Source organism: Rhinolophus hipposideros (genome assembly GCF_964194185.1).
Source record: "Rhinolophus hipposideros genome assembly, chromosome: 16".
Lineage (NCBI taxonomy): Eukaryota > Metazoa > Chordata > Mammalia > Chiroptera > Rhinolophidae > Rhinolophus > Rhinolophus hipposideros.
This window is the reverse complement of record NC_138062.1, coordinates 58,375,306-58,398,272: the sequence shown is the minus strand read 5'-3', so window position 1 is coordinate 58,398,272 and position 22,967 is coordinate 58,375,306. Positions and strand designations below refer to the sequence as shown.

General features: G+C 53.6%; 2 protein-coding genes across 2 annotated transcripts; both read left to right on the top strand.

Moving 5' to 3' along the window:
• Positions 1-555: 555 nt before the first annotated feature.
• Positions 556-15,314, top strand: ANKRD24 (ankyrin repeat domain 24). Its single transcript, XM_081076794.1, has 21 exons — positions 556-842; positions 1,685-1,771; positions 1,877-2,007; positions 2,083-2,171; positions 3,096-3,160; positions 3,675-3,732; positions 5,038-5,108; positions 5,294-5,400; positions 5,576-5,763; positions 6,235-6,263; positions 6,894-6,974; positions 7,095-7,202; positions 7,821-7,865; positions 7,949-8,047; positions 8,939-9,011; positions 9,235-9,365; positions 9,545-10,993; positions 12,740-12,907; positions 14,460-14,585; positions 14,825-14,890; positions 15,002-15,314. Exons 1-21 carry the CDS (start codon positions 663-665, stop codon positions 15,077-15,079), a joined length of 3,429 nt encoding a protein of 1,142 aa, XP_080932920.1. The 5' UTR covers positions 556-662; the 3' UTR covers positions 15,080-15,314.
• A 948-nt stretch (positions 15,315-16,262) lies between these two features.
• EBI3 (Epstein-Barr virus induced 3) lies at positions 16,263-22,239 on the top strand. The gene is made up of 5 exons (XM_081076460.1): positions 16,263-16,474; positions 17,112-17,244; positions 18,299-18,477; positions 19,416-19,573; positions 22,023-22,239. Exons 1-5 carry the CDS (start codon positions 16,408-16,410, stop codon positions 22,173-22,175), a joined length of 690 nt encoding a protein of 229 aa, XP_080932586.1. The 5' UTR covers positions 16,263-16,407; the 3' UTR covers positions 22,176-22,239.
• Positions 22,240-22,967: the final 728 nt, after the last annotated feature.

The window sequence follows — 22,967 nt, the reverse complement described above, 5'->3', positions numbered from 1 at the left end:
AGCACCTATTATGTCCTGCGTCCCCAGGATTCAGGATTAGATATGCACATGGGCCCAACCACATCTTTCTTTGATGAATGAATTCACATTTATGGCTCACTTGTGCCAGCCACTGTGCTGAGTTCTTCCTGTGTAGCGTCTCCTGTGGTCCTTCAGTAACCCTCTGTGGTAGATACTGTTTATTTCTTGGATGACAAAAGTGAAGTCCAGAGCAGGTAAGTATCTTGGCTTAGTCACATACGTGGTACATGCAGGGGATACAGAGGACAGGTGCCTGGATTCAAATTCAGGTTTGTCAGACTGCAGAGCCCCACAGGCTGTTGAGTGAATGAATGAATGAGGGATGAATGAGTGAATGATGAATGAATGAATGAGGGAGTTTATGAATGAATGGGTGAGTAAGAGGGATGGCAGAGCAGCAGTGGGAGGCTGTCTGTCCAGGGCTCAGCTCTGGAGTCACCTGTGACCCCCCACCCCCACCCGGCCAGCTAGGCCAGATGGGAGGAGGTGGAGACCGTGCAGGTAGGCGGGTCCTTAGAGATCCAGTGGGCAGCCTGCAGGGCTGAGTGAGTCAGGCCCTCCTCTTACCACATCCTCCTCATAGCAACCAGGGCAGGGCCCCTCCCCCAGAGCCCAGACCCCTCCCTGGCTCTGCCCCCAGGATGGGGGAGGGGTCACGGGGAGGGGGGCACGTGGTGGAGGGGGCAGGGCCGGGTTTGGCACACCGCGCCGGCCCCTCAGACCCTTCCGGCTCCTCTGGCCTGATCGCCTCCCAGAGCCCGGCTGACGGTGCCCTGGACGCCATGAAGCAGCTGTGTCTATGCGCTGCCACCTCCTTCACGGTAGGGCCAGGGGAAGGGGCGCGGACCGGGTGGGACTCGGGTTCTAACTCTCCCCTCCCCACCCCCTGACCACGCTGGGCCTAGACCCCCTCCCCCAAACCCTGAAGGATGATTGGGGAGGGGGCAGTTGGGGGTGTATGGATGGGGCGTTTGGGGAGACAGATGGGGACTTTGAGGATAGATGGGGACACTTAGTAGGACTGAGAGGGCATTTGGAGAGATAGTTTAGGGGAACAGTTTTGGGTAGAGTCCTTTGGGGGGCAATTTGGACATTACTTTGGGGGACTGTTTTTGGGAAAATGCATTGACATTTGGAGAACAATTTCAGAGGACATTTGAGAAATTTTTGGGGAGGACATTTTTGGGACAGACGGGGTCACTTAGGGGGATGATTTTGGAGAACACATCAGGAAGTTGGGGGAGACATTTTGGAGTGCATTTCAGTCTACAGTTTTGGGGGGCATATCTTTGGGGACATTTGGAGGACAGTTGTGGCATTTCAGAGGCTGTGGTAGAAGGATAGATGGCAGAGAATGGTTCTGAGGGACATTTAAAGGGACACTTTCAGGGGTTCCTGTGGGAAGACTACTGAGGATAGTTTGGAAAGACGTGTGGATCAATTTGATGGGGTGACAGAAAGGTGACTGTTCACTAAGAGACGGGCTGGGGGCCTAGGTGTGGGGAACAAGTTTTGGAAAGATGCTGGGGGCTGATCTGGGATGCTTTAATGAGAGGACGCTGGCATGGGGTGTTGGAGGCTATGGGCCTCGGGGCAGATGTGGAGGGACACGGGCTTGGGGACACTCTCTCAAGCCCCCGCCCAGGACCACCTCCCCCTACAGTTGCGGCTCAGCCCCACTGACCTCGGCTCCTGCCCGCCCTGCGGCCCCTGCCCCATCCCGAAGCCTGCAGCCAGAGGCAGGCGCCAGGCAAGTGCCCAGGGGAGGGGGTGAGAGCCTGGAGTACCTGCCACGGGTAGTGGGGAGAGGTCAGCGGCTGCCTGGCCCCATGGTCTGCTGGGTGTGCCCCCGCAGAGCCAGGACTGGGGCAAAAGTGACGAGCGGCTGCTGCAGGCTGTGGAGAACAATGACGCCGCACGGGTGGCCTCCCTCATCGTTCGCAAGGGGCTGGTGCCCACAAAGCTGGACTCCGAGGGCAAGTCCGCGTGAGTGCCCACAGCCTGGAGGGTAATGGCTGAGGGGCGGCTACTCTGGGCTGACTCCTCACCTTTGACCTCCAGATTCCACCTGGCGGCCATGAGGGGTGCAGCCAGCTGTCTGGAGGTGATGCTGGCACAGGGCGCCAACGTCATGAGCACAGACGGGGCAGGTACTGCCCACTGGGCCCCAGGGTAGGGAGGGAGGAGGAACTCAGACCAGGGGCCGAGCCTGAGGGTCCAGCCAGGCCCTGCTGCATGACCCCAGTGTCCTGCTGAAAAAGAGGGTTCCCTTTAGTGCCCCCAGGGGCTGTGGCTCGTCAAGCAAGGTGAGTCAACTTGTGGATGAGGAATAGCTGGGACTCAGGTAGTTTTTGAGTCAGAGGAAATAATTGGAATGGACGAGTATATGAGTTTGAGAAGTAACTGGGGGCATGAGAATAATAAGTAGAGTTTGGGGGAAGTAGCTGAAGTATGTGGAGTAGCTAGAGTTTAGAGGTAGCTGGAGCTCTGGGCGTAGCTGGGACAAAAGGTGAATGTGGGTCCATGACTTCACTAGCTACCTGAGGGAATAGCTGAGATAGAATGCATGGCCAAAGGAAGTAAGTAGTTGGGGCGCAGGGAGTAAGTAGGGATGGGGCATAGCCGTGTCTGAAGCTTAGGCAAGACATAGCGGCCAGGATGGATGGAGTAACTGGGGACTCCTAGAGTATAGGGACAGGGACATAGCTGGCACATGGAATAGCAGGGTTACGTGGATTAGCTGTGACGTATAGAACAACTGTGGATTCTGAGGGGCATAGCTGGTGCTTTGGTGTAGCTGGACACAGTAGCTAGGGATATGGGGAGTTGCTGGGACGCAGGGCTCGAAGAGTGGGTGGGTGTGGAATGTAGCTGAGGTTAGATTGTCGGGGGCACAGACTAGCGGGGGTTGGAGAGTCTCTAACCACACGGAAGTCCTGGTTTTGGGAAGTCCCTGGATTGGGGGACTTTCTAGACACAGGGAAACTGAGTCATCACAAATAGTTGACACGGGTTGGGGAGCAGCCAGAGATTCTTGAGTAGTGGAGCCCTAGTAAATTCTCTCTCCCTTTCAGGTTACAGTGCCCTCCATCTGGCGGCCAAGTATGGGCAACCACAGTGCTTAAAGCAACTGCTGCAGGTCATTTTCATTACTGTCTCAGAGACTCCCTTGCCCTGACTACTCCTGAAATCTAGCAATTCCCTGAACCCCCTAGATACTCCCTGGATCCTTGGTATTCCTTGGCCCCTTTTACTCCTGAGCTGCAGCTATTCCTTGGACAACCAGGTGCTTCCCGAGTGTTCAGATACTTCCCCCACATAAGACATACTCCCAATACCAGATATTTCCTGAGCCCCAGCTTCTCCCAAACCCTAGGAACTCTCTTAACCACAGGCACTCCGGGAGCTCCCATCTCCTCCCCAAACCCCCAGCTGCTTCTGAGCCCCTAGCTATTTCCTTTTCCTCACCAACTTGCATAAAAACAAAGTCACTTGGCCCTTGAGCGAGCTCCGCAGAGCAGGTAGGTGGGAAGGGAGGAAGGGGTGAGGCAAGGTGCCTGAAATATAGCAGAGCCAAGGAGGGGCAGTTCCTAGAGGAACCAGCAGTGACGAGAGATGGCTGTGCTTCAAGTGACCTGTCATCCTGTCCCCAGGCGTCCTGTGTGGTGGATACTGTGGACAGCAGTGGGTGGACGGCCCTGCATCACGCAGGTGGGTGCAGCCAGCCTCTGCCCACCATGGCCCAGAGGGTGTGAGGCTTGGGGGTTAGTCTACCCGGGACTCTGGGGACCTGCTGAGAACCTTCCACCTTCCTTCGCCTTCTTCCTCGCTGAGCACCTACCATGTGCCAGGCGTTGGGCCTCAGCGACCCTTTGAGCCACAGGCAATGATCCCATTGGATAGACAAGGTGACTGAGGTTCACCCACGAGAAAGTAGGGAGGACCGAGGCCATCTAACCCCAAAGCACAGCCTACTGTATGCCAGGCCTGGGGGAGGACGACAAGGGTTGACCAGAGTGTAATCTCCTTGGAGGAACTCCTGGGGACTCTCAGGAGGGCCAAAGGTCCAGGCAGCCGCTACGTATACTCCTCAAATCGAAACTCTTCCCCCACTCACTTGAGCCAGAACCCAGCACATTGAGAACCCAGTACCATGCCTATGAGATTCTGGAATGGCTTTCACTGATGACTCCAGCGACATCTATCCTTCTGGAAACACAGAATAAATTGGTGTCTGCTTTAGAGTTTTATTCAGTTTTCAAATTCCCTGCAGTTGAAGTACACTGCCGCCTAGTGGTAGTGATGCCGTTGGTCACCTGTGGAAGCTCATTGGTGTTTTCCATTCAGTACCTATTTCTTGAGAAGCTGCCATGCGCCAGCCTCTGGTCTAAGCATTGGGATTACAGCAGTAAACAAAATCTCATACTCCCTCCGGCAGCCAGCAGCTGTCAGAGTGTGTTGACTTTTCCAGCAACACCTCTCAGCATGAAGCCCTCCCTGCCCTTTTGGAGGCTGCAGACATCAGGCAGACATCTATACCACCTCCCCCGTCCTTGACCTTACCAAGCTCTGCTCATGTAACCTCTTCCTCCCCCTTCCCCTTCAAAACTCAGAACTCAGACCAAGTCCTGAGAAGCCTGCCACACCCCAGCTGAGTTCTGATCCCTCTGGTAAACATCAACACTCTCTGTATGAGGGTTTGGTACGTAGTAGGTACACACTAATTGCTGGGTAAATCTACGAGGGGAGATACGTGAACATCAGCCCAAAGTTCCACCTTAAGAGGGAACCAAGTGGAATGTGGAAAGTGCTCTGGACTCTCTCTGCCTCCGACCCCACTGGGTGACCATGGACCTGGTTGGGCCTTAGTTTCCTCATCTGTAAAATGGGATTCATACTTTTGTTATTTATCTTCCAGGGGAGGTGGGGATTTCTCATGAAATAAAAGGTAAGAATCACACCCAGGCAGAAGGCCCCCAGAAAATGTCTACCACCTACCCTTTTCTCTTTTCCCAGCGGCTGGTGGCTGCGTCTCCTGCTCAGAAATGCTCTGCTCCTTCAAGGCAACTCTGAATCCCCGAGATCGGGTGAGCTTCTGGGATTTTTGGGGAAAGATCAGCTACTTGATGTATGCTGCCACCAAGTGCCAACATCCCAGGCACAGTTTGAAAAGTGTAGAAAAGTTTGAGGCGAAGCCCAAGGGCAGTCATGCAGACTTCCCCACCTCCCAGGGTCTCACGTCTCATTTCATCTCTTTCCCAATCCCCACCAGTTGGGCACAACACCACTCATCATAGCGGCTCAGATGTGTCACACGGACCTGTGCCGCCTCCTCCTACAGCAGGGGGCTGCCGTGAATGACCAGGACCTGCAGGGCAGGTGAGCATTTCTCCTCCCAGCCAGTCCTTCGTGTTCTGTGTGACCTCGTGCAAGCCTCTTAACCTCTCTGGTTGGGGGAATCTCCTTGGCTTCCCCCACACCCAGGTTGGGTGTTGAGGAGGGCATGGGGGTTTGAGGATGTCCTCACCCCCTCAGTAGCCCCCTCTTCTGGTAGGACGGCCCTGATGCTGGCTTGTGAGGGTGCCAGCCCCGAAACTGTGGAGGTGCTGCTGCAGGGCGGGGCCCAGACAGGGATCACCGACGCGCTGGGCCAGGATGCAGCTCACTACGGTTCCCTGGCGGGGGACAAACTCATCCTGCAACTCCTGCAGGAGGCAGCTCAGCGCCCCTCACCACCCAGCGGTATGCAACCCGCCTGTCAGCAGGCACCCTCCTCCATCTTGTTCCAGGCAGTTTCTTATTCCCCCTTTCTCTCTACTGTGGATAGTTTCAAGGTACCCCTGTTTACTGCCTTCCGGGAAGTTTCATGGCTACCCTGCTCCGACTCAGTACACTTTCAAGGAGACCCAGAGCTTTTAGAATAGTCCAGGAGTGCACTCTACTTTGTTCGGTTATCCTTAATCTTAGATCTTTGACTTTCCTTAGAATCCCCATCCTGGAGATGCCACTGTCCTCTTTCTTTTTAGTTTCAAGGGCCCTCCTATCAGCATTTTGCCAAAGTGGTTGATTCCTACCTTGAAAGTTCTGGTTCTTGGGGAATCAGGAGCTTCCCTGTAAGTTCCCTGGGCTCTCCAGTGCCCTTTCTAGGGCAGGGAATGGAGTCCCTAGAACATAGAGCCTGACCCTGCTTTCCTCTCTCCCCTGCCCTCCCAGAGGATGACTCAGGCGAGGCGTCTTCTCAGGTATGCATATCTAAGCAGTGAATGAGTCCTCTGCCTGTGCACACACTACCTTCTCCTTGCCGCAAGCCCTGCGGGAAAAGAAAGAGAGTGACCCCTGCCCCATGGTTATGACTTGGGAGAACTTGTTTGGGAGGAATGCGACCTTCAGGGTACGCTGCCACCAAATAGCAGCATCACCCACTGCATGACTCCCAGAACTGGGTGAAAACACTGGGGGGATAGGGCCAAATCATGGGCTTGGGGTGGGGTGATGAGCGGTCTGAGATTAGTGAGGGCTGGTGTAATCAGGGAAAGAGGCAAGTCTGGCCTCTCTCCCTCTCCCAGCTTCATACCTTCTCAGCTCTACAAGGAAAGGAAACTTGTAGACATCTGGTCTGGTTGGGGAAAATCCCAAGGCATGGAGAGGGGCAGAGAGTAAAGCATAAGATCTGGAACTCTCAGGGGATGTAGTCTCATCCCCTTTTATGCTGGGGTAAGTGCGGACCAGAGAGAAGCAGGGCCTTGCTCAGGATCACACAGGAAGTGAGGGCGGAATTGAGGCTGGAGACAGATAGGAGGCTGGCTGGGTTGATTCATTTGGGTGGGAGGCTGGCATGGCCTCCATGTGCCCCTTCACCCCCTCCCACCCAGAACTCTGTGTCCAGCCATGAAAAGCAAGGGGCTCCTAAGAAGCGAAAGGCACCTCAGCCCCCCGCCAGTGTCCCTATGCCGGTGAGAGATGCCCTGGCTATGGGGGCGGGAATGGGGAGGGAAGGGCACTGGCTCAGCTGTGGGACGGGACAGCCCTTGAGCCTCCTGTAAAGGTGGTGGGTCGTGGGGTGGCTGCAACAGGATGATCACGAGGCCTATGAGGAGATTGTGCGGCTGCGACAGGAGAGGGGCCGCCTGCTTCAGAAGATCCGGGGCCTAGAGCAGCATCAGGAACGGAAAAAGCTGGAGGTGAGGGGTAGCAGGGACACAGGCGTGGGCCGGGAGCAGTTCTGGGGGGAAGACTCCTACCTCGCCATCCTCACCTCCTCCCTCTCTCCCCCTCGCTCACTCTGCTCCAGCCACATGGGCCTCCTCGCTGTTCCTCCAACATGCCAGGCACTGTCCTGCCTCAGGGCCTTTGCATGGGCTGTTCCTTCTGCCTGGAATACTTCCCCCAGATGTTCCTATAGCTCCCTCTGTCACCTCCTTCAGGTCTTTGCTCAAAGACACTTTCCCTGCCCACCTTATTTAAAATTGTAACACTGCTCATTCACTTCCCAGTTCCCTTTATTTTTATGCAAAGCACTTAGATTTCAGACTTACCACATATTTTATTCATGTTCACCCATTGACTGTAAGCCCACAGAGGCAGGCATAGTGGATGGTTGCCTGGCTCATGGTAGATGCTTGATAAGTATTTATGGGATGAACAAATACTTAAGTGAGTGGGGTCTGGCACAAAGTCGGCACTGCCTGCAGTAGGTGCACAACAGACATCTGTGGTTGGGATGGAGGGTTACTAAGCAGGAGGTGGGCCAGGGAGGCCCCCAGCCTAGATCCAAGCCCTGTCCCCTCTTCTTTTATAAGCTGCCAGAGGCGGAGGCCAGCTCCCTTCACAGCCTGGAGAGACAGGTAGGGGGAAGGTGCGGGAGACCCGGCCCCCCAGTTGCCTAGCATTTCTTCCTGGAGACTGGCTGAGCCTCCACTGCCCTCAGGTGCAAGAGCTACAGCAGCTGCTGGCAGAGAAGCAGGAGGAGAAGGAAAGCCTGGGACGGGAGGTGGAAAGTTTGCAGAGCCGACTGTCCCTGCTGGAGGTGGGCCTGGAGGAGAATGGGGGACCAGGCCTCCAGGGGGCGGGGCTGGGCATCCAGGGGGCGGGGCCTCAAAGCAGTTTCCTGACAACCACACTAATATAGTCTCACACATGCAAACGCACACCAGACATACAATCAGTCTCACACATGCAAACGCACACCAGACCTACAATCACACACAGATAACACACATAATAGACACTTCTCAAAACAGATCTGACACATACACACGAGACAGATAACCACACTCATCTACATGTGGTCTTACACATGTAATAGGTAGACACACCAGTGAAAGCAGTCACACACACACAAACATCACAAATATGCACACAAGCAAACACTTACCATTCAATCATACACGTAGATGACACACCCACAAATGCGTGTATACCTATATTTCTCCAAATACACAATAACACAAACACTCAGAATGCAACCATGCACACACAATGGACTAAAGCACAAGTGCAGAATCACACACAATCACAGGAACTCACATTGGAGAGGCGAGGGCCACTGCACAGAGGCACACACTCACGTGTACACACATGCTCACTGCAGACCCACAAGCCCCAAACCACCCACATGCACCCCACCATCCATCTCGCAGTCCTGTGCACCCAGGCTGCACACAGAACCTCAGTCATTGGGGTTATGTGACACACTCGGGCAGCGACTGAGCTGTTTACTGATCTCCCTGAGAGTCCAGCAGAGTCCCTGGCACACAGTAGGCATGCAATACTTGTGGGCCAAACACAGCCAGTCCGATGCTTGTGGGGAGTCAAACAGACAGTGAAGACCTCTGTCTACTCTAGATTCCTGGGGGGCGGGGGGCATGAGGATGGAGGGGGACAGGACCCCAAGCTGGATGTTGCCCACCCCCCCCAGAACGAACGGGAAAACACCAGCTATGACGTGGCCACCCTGCAGGATGAGGAGGGTGAGCTGCCTGACGTCCCAGGTGAGCCCTGCCCCTCCCCCCCACGCCCCGACCCTGTCCTCTCCCCACACTCGCCCAGTCCTTGGGGGCCCAGGAGACGGAGTGGACCCACAGGCATGGAGAGAGTCTGAACTTGGGAGGAAGGTTGGCCCTTACTTGTAATTCACTCCCTGGGGGCCCCAACCCACCACTCCAGACTCCCAGCTGCATGGGACCCCAGGGTCTGACTCTGCGCCCCTACCAGGGGCCGAGGTGCTGCTCTCCAAGCTGCTCTCCAAGCAGCTAAGCCCGTCGGTCCAGGAGCTCTTGACCTCGCTGCAGGAACAGGTGGCCGCCCTCACCAGACAGAACGAGGAGCTGATAGAGAAGGTCCAGGTGGGGAAACTGAGGCCCGGGAGACTGGGCTGCGGACTGATTTTAGGGATAATTCCCCAAGCGAGTTGGGATGAACACATGGCTAAGTGTGGGCAGGGAAGGTGGCAAGAACAACTTGTGCCCCTATGGCCACTTCAGCTCCCGGTGATTCCTCCCTCTCCACCCCACCTCACCCCCAGATCCTAGAGAGCTTTGAGAAGGATGAGATGGAGGCAAATGGTGCAGCCGAGGTCATCCCTCTGGCCCTCTACAACTCTCTCCGGGCTGAGTTTCACCAGCTGCGCAGGCAGCACGCTGAGGCCATGCAGGCCCTGGGGCAGCAGGAGGTAGAGGGGACCCCCGGAGAAGAGAAGGCAGCCCCTGGGGAGAGCAACGACACAGGAGCCCTGACCACCAGAAATGGGCCAACAGAAATGGAGCCTGATGGCACCGTGGCTCCGGAAACCAAGGTGAATGGAGTGGAGACCACAGATGACGAGGAGGCTGCGGGCGTTGAAACTGCAGAAGACGGGACTTCGGAAGCAGCTTTCCTGGGGGCAGAGTCCATGGAAACAAAACCCATGGACACGGAGGCCACGGAAACTGAGGGTGCAGGAGCTGAAGCGTTGGAAACCGAGGCCACAGAAACAAAAGCTCCAGAAGAAGAAGGAGGCCTGGAGACAGAGGCCACAGATACGAAAGCAGAGGAAGCGGAAGTGAAGGTCAATGGACTGGGTGTTGTGGAGGGAGAACTCGCAGGCACAGAGACCACAGAGAACGAGGAGGCCGCCTCCCCGAGTGTCCCCAATGGCCCTGTCCTATATCCTGGTGCCGCTGAGGCCTCGGAAAAGCTGCAAACCGAGCTGGAGACCAGGATTCGTGGCTTGGAGGAGGTGCTCCGGCAGCGGGAGCAGGAGGCAGCCACGGAGCTGGAGGCAGCCCGTGGCAAGTTGGAGGCGGAGGGCAGCAGGGCTGGTGGGGGAGGCAGCGGTGACACGGTCCAGCTGCGGGCTGCCCTGGAGCAGGCCCGGGAGGACCTGCGAGACCGGGACTGTCGCCTCCGGGAGTTGGAGGCCACCTCGGCCTGGCTGAATGAGGCCCGGGCCAGCCGGCTGCTGGCTGAGGAGGAGGCCCGGGGCCTGCGGGCAGAGCTGGCTCGGCGGGAGGAGGTGCGGTTGGAGCAGATTCGGGAGCTGGAGGTGCTGCGGGAGCAGCTGGCCACCGCCATGGCCACCGGCGAACAGCAGCGGGCAGCAGCCGCTGAGCTGTGCCACGCCCGGGACAAGGCTGAGGCCCGGGCCGCCGAGCTGGCCGCGGCGTGCGAGGAGGCTCGGCAGGGCCTGGCAGAGCTGCGCGAGGCCTCCGAGGCGCTCCGCCACTCGGCAGTCCCGGCCTCCGAGCATCACCGGCTGCAGGAGGAAGCCCTGGAGTTGCGGGGCCGGGCAGCCAGCCTGGAGCAGGAGGTGGTGGCCATAGGCAAGGAGGCGGCCCGGCTGCGGGCAGAGCTGGAGCGAGAGCGTGTGGGCAGCGTGGCCCGCCTGGAGCACGAGCGTATAGTGGGTGCCTTGCAGGCCGATGTGGCCCGGCTGGAGGGGCAGCTGGAGGAGCTAGGACGCCGCCATGAGAAGACCAGCGCTGAGGTCTTCCAGGTGAGCATGGCTGGGCCCCCAGCAGCCACGTGGTCATCTGTTTTGACCCTGCAGCCTTGGGATATTTCCGTCACATAGGTTTCAGTCCTACAGACACTTGAGCTTACCAGTGTTTTCCTGGTGGACCTTTGACCCTGCAGCCATTCTGACCTCCTGGATGTTTAAACTTGTGTTTTCTTTAAAACCTTTTGGCCATTTCGACCACATCATTTTTTGTAATGGTTAGCACTTTTTGCGATCCGTTTGTAAAACCTGTGTATATCCGAAAGTCATGGAGAAATTCTCATATGCTTTCCCCTATCTTTATTGTTTTAGTTTCACAATCATTTTGATGCTTTGGCTCTAATTGTGTGTATGGTGTGAGGTAGAGATCAACATTCACTCAGTTATTTGCAAGCAGTGATTTTTGCCCTGATGTTTTTACCTTATGTTCATTTTCTCTGTTGGTCAAAATGACCGTGTTTTTTTTCCAGCTGGCTCATTTGAAATTGTCATTTTATCTTATTTTGATGCTTTGTAGAATGACATTATGCATTCTCATAATTTTTTTTATCTCATTTTGAACCCAGTAGATTTTGATGCTGAGGTGTTTTGTTTTTTTTCAATCCAGGGAATATTTATTTTGTCCCTGACGGTGGACCTTTTGACTTCATCTTTTTCCTTAAATTAAAAAAAAAAAAAACACACAAAAAAACGCAACTGTTTCAACACATATCTGAATAAGAAGCTACATTCATTACTCCTCAGGAAAGCGTTTTTCTCTCTGAGTTTCTGTTTACTCACCCATATAATGGATATAATAATAGTTCCTAATTCTCACCTGGAAATTAAGTGGTTTAATTTATATTAGCTACTTAGGAAAGTGATGGTATAAATGATTTTTAAAATGACAGCCAGAATTTTTTCCTGAAGAACACCCTCTTTTAAACCAGTTTAAACCCTTGATCTTCTTCCTAGAATTCACAGTCTAAACTAAGTATGGCCATCTTCCTGGATATCTTCTAAATTTTACCTGCCTCATGATCACTTCCTTCTCGGTTAAATTTTACAAGTCTGATTTGATTTATCAATTAGTTAAGTTTTCTTTTCATTGTTAATGTGTACCCAATCTATACTAATTGGAACACCTAATTGTTATCCATTTTCCCCTGGGATCTGTTATTTCTGTAAAGGCCAGTTTTCCTCCCAGGATTAATTTTTACAATTCTAACATTGCTCCCATCTTGATATTTCTGTGAAAATGCAGTCATCATTTTTTGGACATCTATTTGTTTTTCATCCGAATTCTTCTCTTTTTCTTTCATTTTATAAGACATCTACAAGTCTTCAACCACTGACAGAAAAGGACATTAGCGATGATGATGATGATACCACCAGCTCATATATAGGACTTACTGTGTGCCAGGCGCTGCTCTAAGCGTAATCCATGTATATGCTCATTTTATCCTCACAACTACCCTATGAAGTTGGGGCTATGATTATCCTCATTTTACATATGAGGAGACTGAGGCACAGAGAGGTCAAGTCATTTATCTGAGGCCACACAGCCAGCAGATCAGAGTTGCTGGGCAGGGTCAGAATGTTCATAGTGCCCAGGGGAATCCAGAACTTCCCTGAGTCAAACTCTTTGAGGTCAAAATGGGCTTGAATGTCCTCAGGCCAAAATAAAGGGTCAGAGGAACTCTGAGGTGCAGGCATATTTGGGGTCCAAGTGTCCTCAGGGTCATGCATGGGCTTGGGCCACAGGTGCAGCGGGAAGCACTGTTCATGAAGAGTGAACGACACGCAGCTGAGGCCCAGCTGGCCACAGCAGAGCAGCAGCTGCGGGGGCTACGTACCGAGGCCGAGCGGGCACGCCAGGCCCAGAGCCGCGCCCAGGAGGCCCTGGACAGGGCCAAGGAGAAGGACAGGAAGGTGAGTCCTCTTTTCCTGTCCTCAAACGGGGGCCTCCACTCAACAGAGATCTGAGGGAACCTAAGAATGGCCCAGCTTAAAGGATTCTGGAAATCCGTTTTCCAGATGGGAGACTGAGGTGCAGAGAAGGAAAGGGACAGCTCAGACCCACAGGCTACTATTCCAACTACTAATTATAACCACAGTAAAAATTACCGAGTGCTTATTGTATGGTAGGTTCTGTGCTGTGCATGTAACACAGATTAATGCAGTTAATCCTTTCATCAAGTTCCAAAAAGATTGGTGCTTTTATGATCCCCATTTGAGGAAACTGAGGCACAGAGAAATGAAGCCATTTGCCCAAGGTCACACATCCATGCATTGGCTCCACCAGGGTTCAAACCCAAGTTCCCAAGTTCTTTTATTAAATAATAAGGATAATGATAACAGAGGCCTCTGGTTATTGAGTTTGGTGTTTTTCATACACCATCACTTTTATAATTCTAGAAAGCATTTTTTTTTTCAGGAAGCATTTTGTCTTCATTTTCCAGATGAGCAAACTGAGGCTGAGAGGCAAATTGAGTGGCTCAAAGTCACACAGCATGTCAGTGGACAATGGGTGTGACCTGCAGAGCCCCAGGTGCTTTAGCACAAAGAGTCACCCAGCCCCAACTTGCTGTGTGACCTTGGACAAGTCACTTGACCTCTCTGAGCCCCAGTTTCCACCTTTGTAAAATGATAAAATTGTAGTACAGATTGTGGTTTATTTGTAGCAAGGTTCCTCCCCCTCAGCACTAGTGACACTCAGGGCCCAGTCACTTTCTGTGGGGGGCCGTCCTGGGCACTGCGGGGGGCTGAGCAGCATCCCCAGCCCCACCCACTCAATGCCAGGAGCACCCCCAGATATTGCCCAGTGTCCCCTGAGGGCAGAATGGCCCCTGGTGCATTTATTGAGTGTCTTGTTGTTTGCCAGACACAGTTTAAACTTAATCACTGTTCAGAATCACAGTAACTGGTGAAAACCATGATTCTCCTTACTTTACAGATGAGGAAACTGAGGCTCAGAGGGGTTAAGTCATATTCCCAAGATCTCCTCTGAGAAAGGGGTAGAGAACAACCCAAACCTAGGGCTGTCTGCCCGGGCCCCACCAGGCTTCCTGACTTCCTATTCTCTCAACCTCTCCTTTCTGGAGACTCCAAGAGGGGGTGTGACAGGATTGGCAAATGTTTACTGTAAAGTGCCCAATAGGCAATGTTTTTGGCTCAGCTCTGCCATCGAAGCATAAGACTTAGGTGACATGAACACAAATGGGTGTGGCCGTGCACCAATAAAATTTTATGTATGAACATGGAAATGTGAATTTGATCTAATTTTCACATGTCATAAAATAGCTTTCTTTTTTTGACGTTTTACCCCACCCCCAACAATTTGAAAATGTGCAAACCATTCTTAGCCTGAGGGATGGAGTTTGGTAGCCTTTAGGATGTGACCTCCCCTTGCATGCGTCCGTCCCACCTCTCATCACTGCTGCCCCCAGTTCTGGGCTCAGGGTGACCACTGACTCCCCCCCAGATCACAGAGCTCTCCAAGGAGGTCTTCAGCCTTAAAGAGGCACTGAAGGACCAGCCGGCTGCCCCAGGCAGCCCTGAGGTGGAGGCCCTCCGTGGCCAGGTGAAGGCTCTCCAGGGGCAGCTGGAGGTAAGAGCTGCCCATGCAGGGACCCTGGGAGAGGGCTTCAGGGTGGGGTGGGTGGGGTGGTGGCAGGAGCCTGGGGTACATGGGCCAGGCAAGGGAGGAAAACGTTTCAATATTTCAGCAACCGGCACCATCACACTGATGCATGCCATGAAAATCGGGCTCAGGTGCAAAGCGGGTGGTTTGGCATGTCCTGGGCGGGGGGTCTTGCTTGTCTGAGCACCCCTCCCCCATATTCACAGGAGGCTGCCAGGGAACACAGTGCAGTGGTGGCCTTGTATAGGAGCCACCTCCTATATGCCATTCAGGTGAGTCAGCCCTGGCTTTGGCCATGCCACTGGCTGCTCTCCGGGCCTCAGTTTCCGCATCTGTACAGTGGCAGGGGCACCCAGGCTCTCCCTGTGCTCCTCCCACCCCAGGGCCAGATGGATGAAGACGTGCAGCGGATTCTGAGCCAGATCCTACAGATGCAAAGACTGCAGGTTCAGGGCCGCTGAGCCCCAGACCACGGACCCTCTGCCCCCCAGGCCCCGCACGGGGTGCCAGGGCTCTCTACTGACTGACCGTCGACACTAGGAGACCAACCTGCCCACCCCCTACTGTCTCTGGCTGTCTGACCATCACTCTGGCCCTGACTGTGCCCCCAGACCCCACCAGAGAATCTGTGAGTCCCTCTGTCCCATCTCATCGCCAGACACTACCCCGGGAATAAAAGCTCATGGAACAGAGGACAAAAGCGTGTGGCCTGATTGCTGGGCTCCCACTGCAAGGCGGGGAGGGGGTCCCAGAGCCAGGCTCAGGGTAAGGAGAGGGAGGCACTCACCACTCGCACCAAAATCTCAGTGTCCAGGATGAACACTGTGAACGCAATGTTTTAGAAAGTCAAAGTGGGCAAGCACCAAAAAGTTCCTGATGAACAAAATACCCAAATGTTAAGTGAAGACAGGAGCTGGGCCTGCACTTACCTCACTTTCCTTACCCTAAACCCGGCCTCTGGGAAGGGTTGTCCCACCCCCAACCTCCTGCCCCTGGGCAACTTGCACGAAATCCCCTGGGGGTTCTCAGCTCTTTCCAGCTAAGGGAGGGGAGGTGAGTGTGGCTGTAAACCCCCAGTGTCCAGCCTGTCCCTGGGTGTCCCCATGGGTGAGAGAATGTTCGTGGGGGTGGGGAGCTGCGTCCCAGGGTCTGCGTTTCTGTCTGTCCGTGACCTGGGCTGTGGAGTGCGGCTGGTAGGTGTGGGACCCCATCCCTGGGTCTGCGTGAACGGGCATCTCCTGTGTGGGTACCTGGGCCTCCCTGTGTCCCTGCATTTCTCCCTAGGTCTTTGTCTCTGTCTCTGACTCTAATCCTGTTCCTCCTCTCAGTCTCCTCACTCATCTGTGTGTGTGTCTGTTTTCATCTTTATCAGTCTCTGCTCTTGTCTGTCTCTCCCTCTGGGTCTCACTCTCCCAGTCTGTCTCTGTCTCTGTCTCTCTCCATGTCATCATCCCCCTCCCGGGGTTTCCCCAACCCCTCCTCGCTGCAGCCGGAAGGAAGGGACTGACTGAGGCTGTGCTGGGAAAGGCCACGGAGGGTCCACTTCTCCCTTTCCTGGCCTCTGCTCCCTGCCCGCACCCTCAGAGCCTTCCGCACCCCTGCCTTGGACTGGGAGCTCCTCTGCCATCGCTGCTCAACTCTGTGGCCCCACAAACCAGCCAGTGAGCCAAACCCCGGGAAGGGGAAGTGGTTTCCCGCAGGGGGCTGGTTTCCCCCAGGTGGGTCTGAGTACCCTGCCTCCCTAAGGGTGTTCCCCACCCCAGCTCCGAAAGCAGAGCCCACCGGAACCATGATCCCAAGACTTATCCTGACCCTCGCCCTCTGGGCCAGCTGCTCACCCTGCAGTGGGAGAGAAGGTATGTGAAACCCCTGTGGGGTTGGGGGCCCAGGGCAGAGGGACATTATCTGGGGACTGGACTTTGCCGTGGAATATTCTGGGGTTGGGTGGGAGCTCACACACCTACTGCATGCCCCCTGGTGGGAGGGGGGTACCATCCCATTGCACAGATGGGGAAACTGAGGCACAAAGCGGATGAGTCCTACCCCAAAGTGATACCAGGAAGTGGCAGCCACCACCTGGGGGTGGGAGGAGAGACAGAGAGAGAGAGAGAGAGAGAGAGAGAGAAAGAGAGACAAATTTTAACTGCATGCATTCATTTCATGTGCTTCAAAACACATCTGTTCCGAAGAGGGGATACAGTAAGATATCTCCCTCACACCAGGGTTCCCTGCCACCCGGGTCCCCTCTGTGGCTTATTAGACCTCAGTTTCCCCATCTGGGAAATTTGCCAATAGTTCCTGCCTTGGCAGGTTGTAGTGGGGGAGAGATGATGTCCGCGTCTTTCACGCAAGTAGTCACTCATCCCACAAACCTTTATTAGCCACCTACTGTATGCCTGGCACTGGCTAGCAGTGAGGTAGGGAGAAGCACGTGGCAGGGTGTTTGCAGTTCTGGGGTGGGTCCCAAGCTCACGCTCCCCCCTCTCCCTCCAGGGCCCCCAGCAGCCCCCACTCATCCCAGAGCGCGGTGCCGCGCCGCTAGGTACCCAGTTGCCGTCGATTGCTTCTGGGCCCTGCCGCCTGCTGCAAACTCCACCAGGTCCACGTCCTTCATCGCCACGTACAGGTCAGAGAGCGTGGGACCGGGGCCAGTGCAGGCTTAGTGCTAACCGGAAACCTCTGCTGCATCCAGGGCAGTACTGCCCCATCGAAATACACTTCCCACAATGCATTCTGTCAGTCACATGTGTAGTTTACAATTTTATAGACGCCACATTAAAAAAGAAGAAATGGGTAAAATTAGTTTAAATATCCTTTTTAAATAATGTCTGTACATTCCAAATATTTATCACTTAATATGATTGAGTATAATGCAATTCAATGTGCTTATATACAAGGTATATGTTTAAGTGTATAATGGAAATGAATATTTAATAGGAATCACTAAACTATTATCGCTTCAACATGTATTCTTTTAAAAATTAATGCGTTACTTTACGTTCTTTTTTTTACTGAATCTTCAAAATTCCACGTGTATTTTATGCATATTGCACATTTCACTTCAGATGCTACACTTCCATTGGAAAAATCTTAATCTCTGATTAGATTTCATAAAATTTGAGGTTGGAGTAGATTCTTGCACTCAACGTGTCCTGAACAACTTTTCCAAGTTTTCTGATAACTGGAAACTTTACATTTAGATTAGATCAAATAAATGTAAAAGTCACACTCACCCATGCTAGGGCCATAGGTGACTAAGGCTACATCTGACAATGCAGAAACAGGACATTTGGAAGTTGTACAAAGTGCTATGGACGGTGCTGAGCTCAAGTCTCTAAAGTCTGAAATCTTAGAGTCTCAAAAATGGAGAGAACCAGAATCTTACTATTTCAGATTCCAGAGTCTGTGAATCTGTAGAGCTCAGAACGTTAGAATTCTAACGCTGCAATGTTGACAGTCCAGAAATCTTTAGAATGTGCAACTCCAGCTTTTCCTGTGTTGTGTCAATGACCCCAACCCTGGGTCATTGCAGGCTTTGTGATGTTGGGGTGAGTGCCTCTCCCAGGGTTACAGAGCCAAAAGCAGGACCCCGCTCATCTGCTCTTCCCACTTGGGGTGTAGGGAACGGGCCTGGCCAACAGGAAGTGCTGAGGCCCTCATAGTGCCCACCCCATGTCTAGGCTTGGAGTGGCCGCCCATGGGGAGAGCTGGCCCTGCCTCCAGAAGACACCAGAAGCCACCAGCTGCACAATCCCAGATGTCCAGATGTTCTCCATGGTACCCTACATGCTCAATGTCACAGCTGTCCACTCCTGGGGCGTCAGCAGCAGCTTCGTGCCCTTTATCCCAGAGCACATCAGTGAGTACGGGCAGTAGTCGCGGGTGTGGAGGGCCACTGGCTTGTTCCTGCTCCTCCCCCTCTCTCTCTGACCGCCCCCCCCTCCCGTCTTCTACCTGTCACCCAGTCCTGTCCTCCATCATGGAGCCTGTAGGCTCCATCTTCATAATGAATCAAGAATCCGCCCACTTCTCACCCTCCTGCGCCTCCATCTGGACAGCCTCATTATCTCCCACGTGGACCAATGCAGTCTCTTCACCCTCATTTCCGGCTCCCACCCTCGTCCCCCATCGTCTGTTTTCCCCACAGCCGACACCAGAGGGCGTCTGTGAGCACCAGACTCAGGCCCTGCATTATCTTTCCCCAGTCGGGCCAACCTGCAGCGGCCACCAGAGGGCGCGTGTGAGCACCTGAGTCAGGTCCCGCCCCTCCTCTGTCACAGCCCTCCGGGGCTCCCACCTCCCTCAGGGTAAAGGTCAAGTCCTCCCGGTGGCCCACAGGGCCCTGCACGATCTGCCTCATCCCCTCCCCGCCAGAAATTGGGGAGGAGGGGAGCGGGGCGGCCGGTGACTGCTAATGGATGTGGGATTTCTTTTGGGGGTGATGGGAATGTTCTGGATTAAATAGTGGTGACGGTTGCACAATGTCAATGTACTAAAAACCACCGAACTGTACACTTTGAAAGGGTGAGTTTTGCAGTATGTGAATTATGTCTCATGAAAACATTGCGAACCACTCCTCTCCTTGCATTCCTGAACTTTCTTCCCTGCTCTTTACCATCAGTAGGTTTGCTTCTTGTGCTTTCTCTTGTGCCCTGATGAATTGAGCTCCAAGAGGATGGGTTGGGTTTGTACTGCTCAGTGCCATGGCTCCAGTGTCAATTGATATTTGTTCGTTGTTTGAATGAACGAATGACTGAACCTGCCATCTGCTGACCCTGCCTCCTCTTTCTCCATCAGTCAAACCAGACCCTCCAGAAGGAGTGCACCTGAGTCCCCTCCCTGGGCAGCAGCTGCGGGTGCAGTGGGAACCCCCCAAGTCCTGGCCCTTCCCAGAGATCTTCTCCCTCAAGTACCGGGTCCGCTATAAGCGGCACGGAGCTGCCCGCTTCCGCCAGGTGAGGAAGACGAGGGTGGCCTGGGAGGGTGTATCCCAGAGGCAGAGGGAACAGCGCGGTGTAAAGGTGCGCTGGGGCCTCCCAGGTAGCTCCAGGTTGCTAGTGTGCGCAGTAAGGCTGCCCAACAGCTCCACGCCTCGGGATCTGCCACAAGGAATTGAAAACAGTGACTCAAACAAATCCTTGTACAGGAGTGTTCATAACAGCGCTATTCACAACAGCTGAAAGGTGGACACACCCAAATGTCTGTCAGTGGGTGAATGGGTACACAAACGGCCCATCTGCACATGGGAGTGTCACTCCACCGAGAGAAGGAGGGAGGCGCTGACACTTACCACAGCGTGGATGGACCTTGAACACACGGTGCTCATGAGAGAAGCCAGACACACAGGCCACACAGTGTGTGATTCCACTTATGGGAAATGTCCAAACAGGCACATCAAGAGATGGCAAGTGGATTCGTAGTTGCCAGGGGTTGGGGCAGAGAGATGGGGAGTGACTGCTGATGGGGTCAGGGTTTCATTTGGGGCTGATGGAATGTTCTATGTTCTAGAATTAGAGGTGCCGGTTGCACAACACTGTGAATGTGTGACACTGAATTGTCCACTTTAGAATGGTTAATTTTATGCCATGTGAGTTTCATCTTGATTGGAAACAATATATATTGTTTTAAGTCCTTGAAAAATACACAATAAAGGCAGGGTCTGGTGAGAATCTTCCATATCTGCTCTTCCCAGAACAGTGGCCATGAGCCACATGTGGCTGCCAAGCCATCCCAATGTGGTGAGTAGCCCCGGAACTGGCTTTTACATTTCATTTAGTGATCATCAATTTTTTTTAAATCTTTGCAATTTTTAAATTGAGATAAAACTTACATGCCATAAATCTCAGTTTTAAAGTGCCCAAGCCAGTCACTTGGAGTGTGTTTATGAAGTCGTGCTACCCTTAAGTAATCTAAATTTAAAACTTACAACACCACCTCTGGGGACAATATGAGTCCGTTTGGATAAAGCAAGGATGGGAGATAGTCAAACCTGGGTTTGCAAAGCTCCCTGTGTGGCTGGAATGGGACATTTTTGTACAGGCTTAGAATACCCCTGGTCGTTTGTGAAAGAATTCATGACTCAGAAAAGTAGGAAAGCAAGGAAAGTTTTATGAAAGGACGGGCAGAGTGAATGCCCATGGCAGTGTCTAAAGATGACGGCTGCCTTGGGTAGTAAGGAGAGAAACACTGGCATAGGGGTTGCCGAGGGCAAAGTCCAAACTAGACAATGGCCGCAGGTTGCTGCTTAGCTGGGGTTTTATATCTTTCCTGCAGGATGCAGGGGTGCGTCATCGTGCAGTTGTTTACCGCGGCGGCTGGTCCCTTGCTGAGAACTGCACTTGGGCCTCCTCCAGAAATTGTCCTTGTGTTTGTCAGCCTGCACGGGTAGCGCTAGCCGGGAGCTCAGAGCTGGCTGGTTAACCTATTCGTGTTAGCTCCCACACTCGTTCTTATTAACTCTTTGTCTGACTCATCAATTCTGAGGATGAGAGGGGACCTGGAAGGAAGACAGGACCGGTCGGAGAGGGGCAGTGTGGAGTGGTGGGGACAGGGAAGAAAGGATGGACAGGAGAGAAAGCAGGGAAGGCAGAGCTGAGTGTCTGAGGCGGAGGTTCCTGTGTGAGGAACGGACAGGTCAAGGCCATTGAAAGAAGAATGGATTATATTTTCTGAGAGAAGGGGACAGGCCATGCCACGCACTGCAACATCAGGATGGCAGGAGCAGGAGTGAGGGGAGATCGGAGGCCAGAGCCTTTGCTGGGGTTTTTGTGGGAATGGCTGGGCGGGGTGAACTGCTTAGGATTGGAGAGTGTGAATAATCCCTGCGGGCTAAGGGCGGCAGGGACAATACTGGCTCCTTTGGGAAACTAGAGAAAGGAGGTGGGTTGTGGGTACAGACGCAGGATCGGTTGCTTTGGATGTGAAAAGCGTGCTTCTGGGTGACGCTTTGTCATGTATAAGAACTGGCGGAACCCAGGAGGGCAGTCTCTCCTCAGCCAGCAAGATGTTTGAGATGTCAAACCATGCTAAGAAACACAAAATGTTAAAACATGGGTAATACAGGGGGGGCTGGTGTGGGGGAAGCATGGAAGCAGATGCCAGAGGCTCTGGTTGGGGGTCAGGAGGAGGAGTGGGGTTGGTGCGGGGTTGGGGGGTTCTGGTCAGCTGGGGCTCTTACCGCTGAGACAGCCCTAGGGACTAGTGTGGTCCACAAAGGATTCCTGAGCAAGGTGGCTCTGAGGAGTGTGGAAGTCTGCACAGGTGAGGAAGGACCACAGAGGGCCAAAGATGGTGGCGGCTGTAGGAGCATGCTATGTGCTATGCAGCAGAGGGAGTGAAGGTTCAGTCCTGCAGCTCTAGGGACGATGGCCCCTCCCCACTGACCTGCCCTCCTTTTGCTCTCAGGTGGGGCCCATTGAAGCCACATCCTTCACCCTCAGGGCTGTGAGGCCCCAAACCAGGTACTGCATCCAGGTGGCTGCTCAGGACCTCACGGACTACGGGGAGTCGAGTGACTGGAGTCTCCCTGCCACTGTCTTGGTGACCCCGGGCAAGTAGCGGGGCTTCCCAGGACCACGGCACAGGGGCTGGGTCCTGGACATCCTCCCCCACTGCGATCCGCTCAAAGGTAGATGGGACCTGACTGGCCTGGTTTTGCTGCTGCTGCTGATTTGCTGGGCACCCTTGGACAAGTGACTTTGCCTCTGAGCCTTAGTTTTCTAACCTGTGAAATGGATGTACTTCCTCCTTTGACTACAGAACTGTGAATATGAAATATTTATTGCTTAATTAGACAAGGACCATTGTCATTAGAATTGGATTCTTTCCCTTCATTCAACAGACCCAGAGAGAAATCATATGGTAGGACCGAGCAGGATATACATCCTGGAAACCGCCATGCCATTGTATGGGGTCAGGGCTAGACCAGAGGAGGAGACCTGGGCTGGGGAGTTGGGGTAGGAGCGGCGCAGGTTCTACATGGATGGGATGGAGGGATCCTGTCAGTTCAGCAGTGTAATTCACCCACCATCTCAGTAGCTGCCCAGATGTGAGTGCCACTGTGGGTGGACACAAATGGGACATGAGTTTGTATGGGGAAATGTCTCTGAGGACGAGGCAAAGCAGCCAGGCCCTGAAGGATTTTCTCAATCCACGGGCTTGTCCGTGGATTTCACTTAGGCCTCATCTCAAAGGTCACGTCCTCTGAAAAGCCTGCTCTGACCACCTCATCTGTGGCAGGCAGAACAATGGCCCCCCAAAGATATCCACGCCCTAACCCCCAGAACCTGTGAATCTGGCACTTTACATAAAAAAGAGACTTTGCAGCTGTGATTTAATTAAGAATTGTGA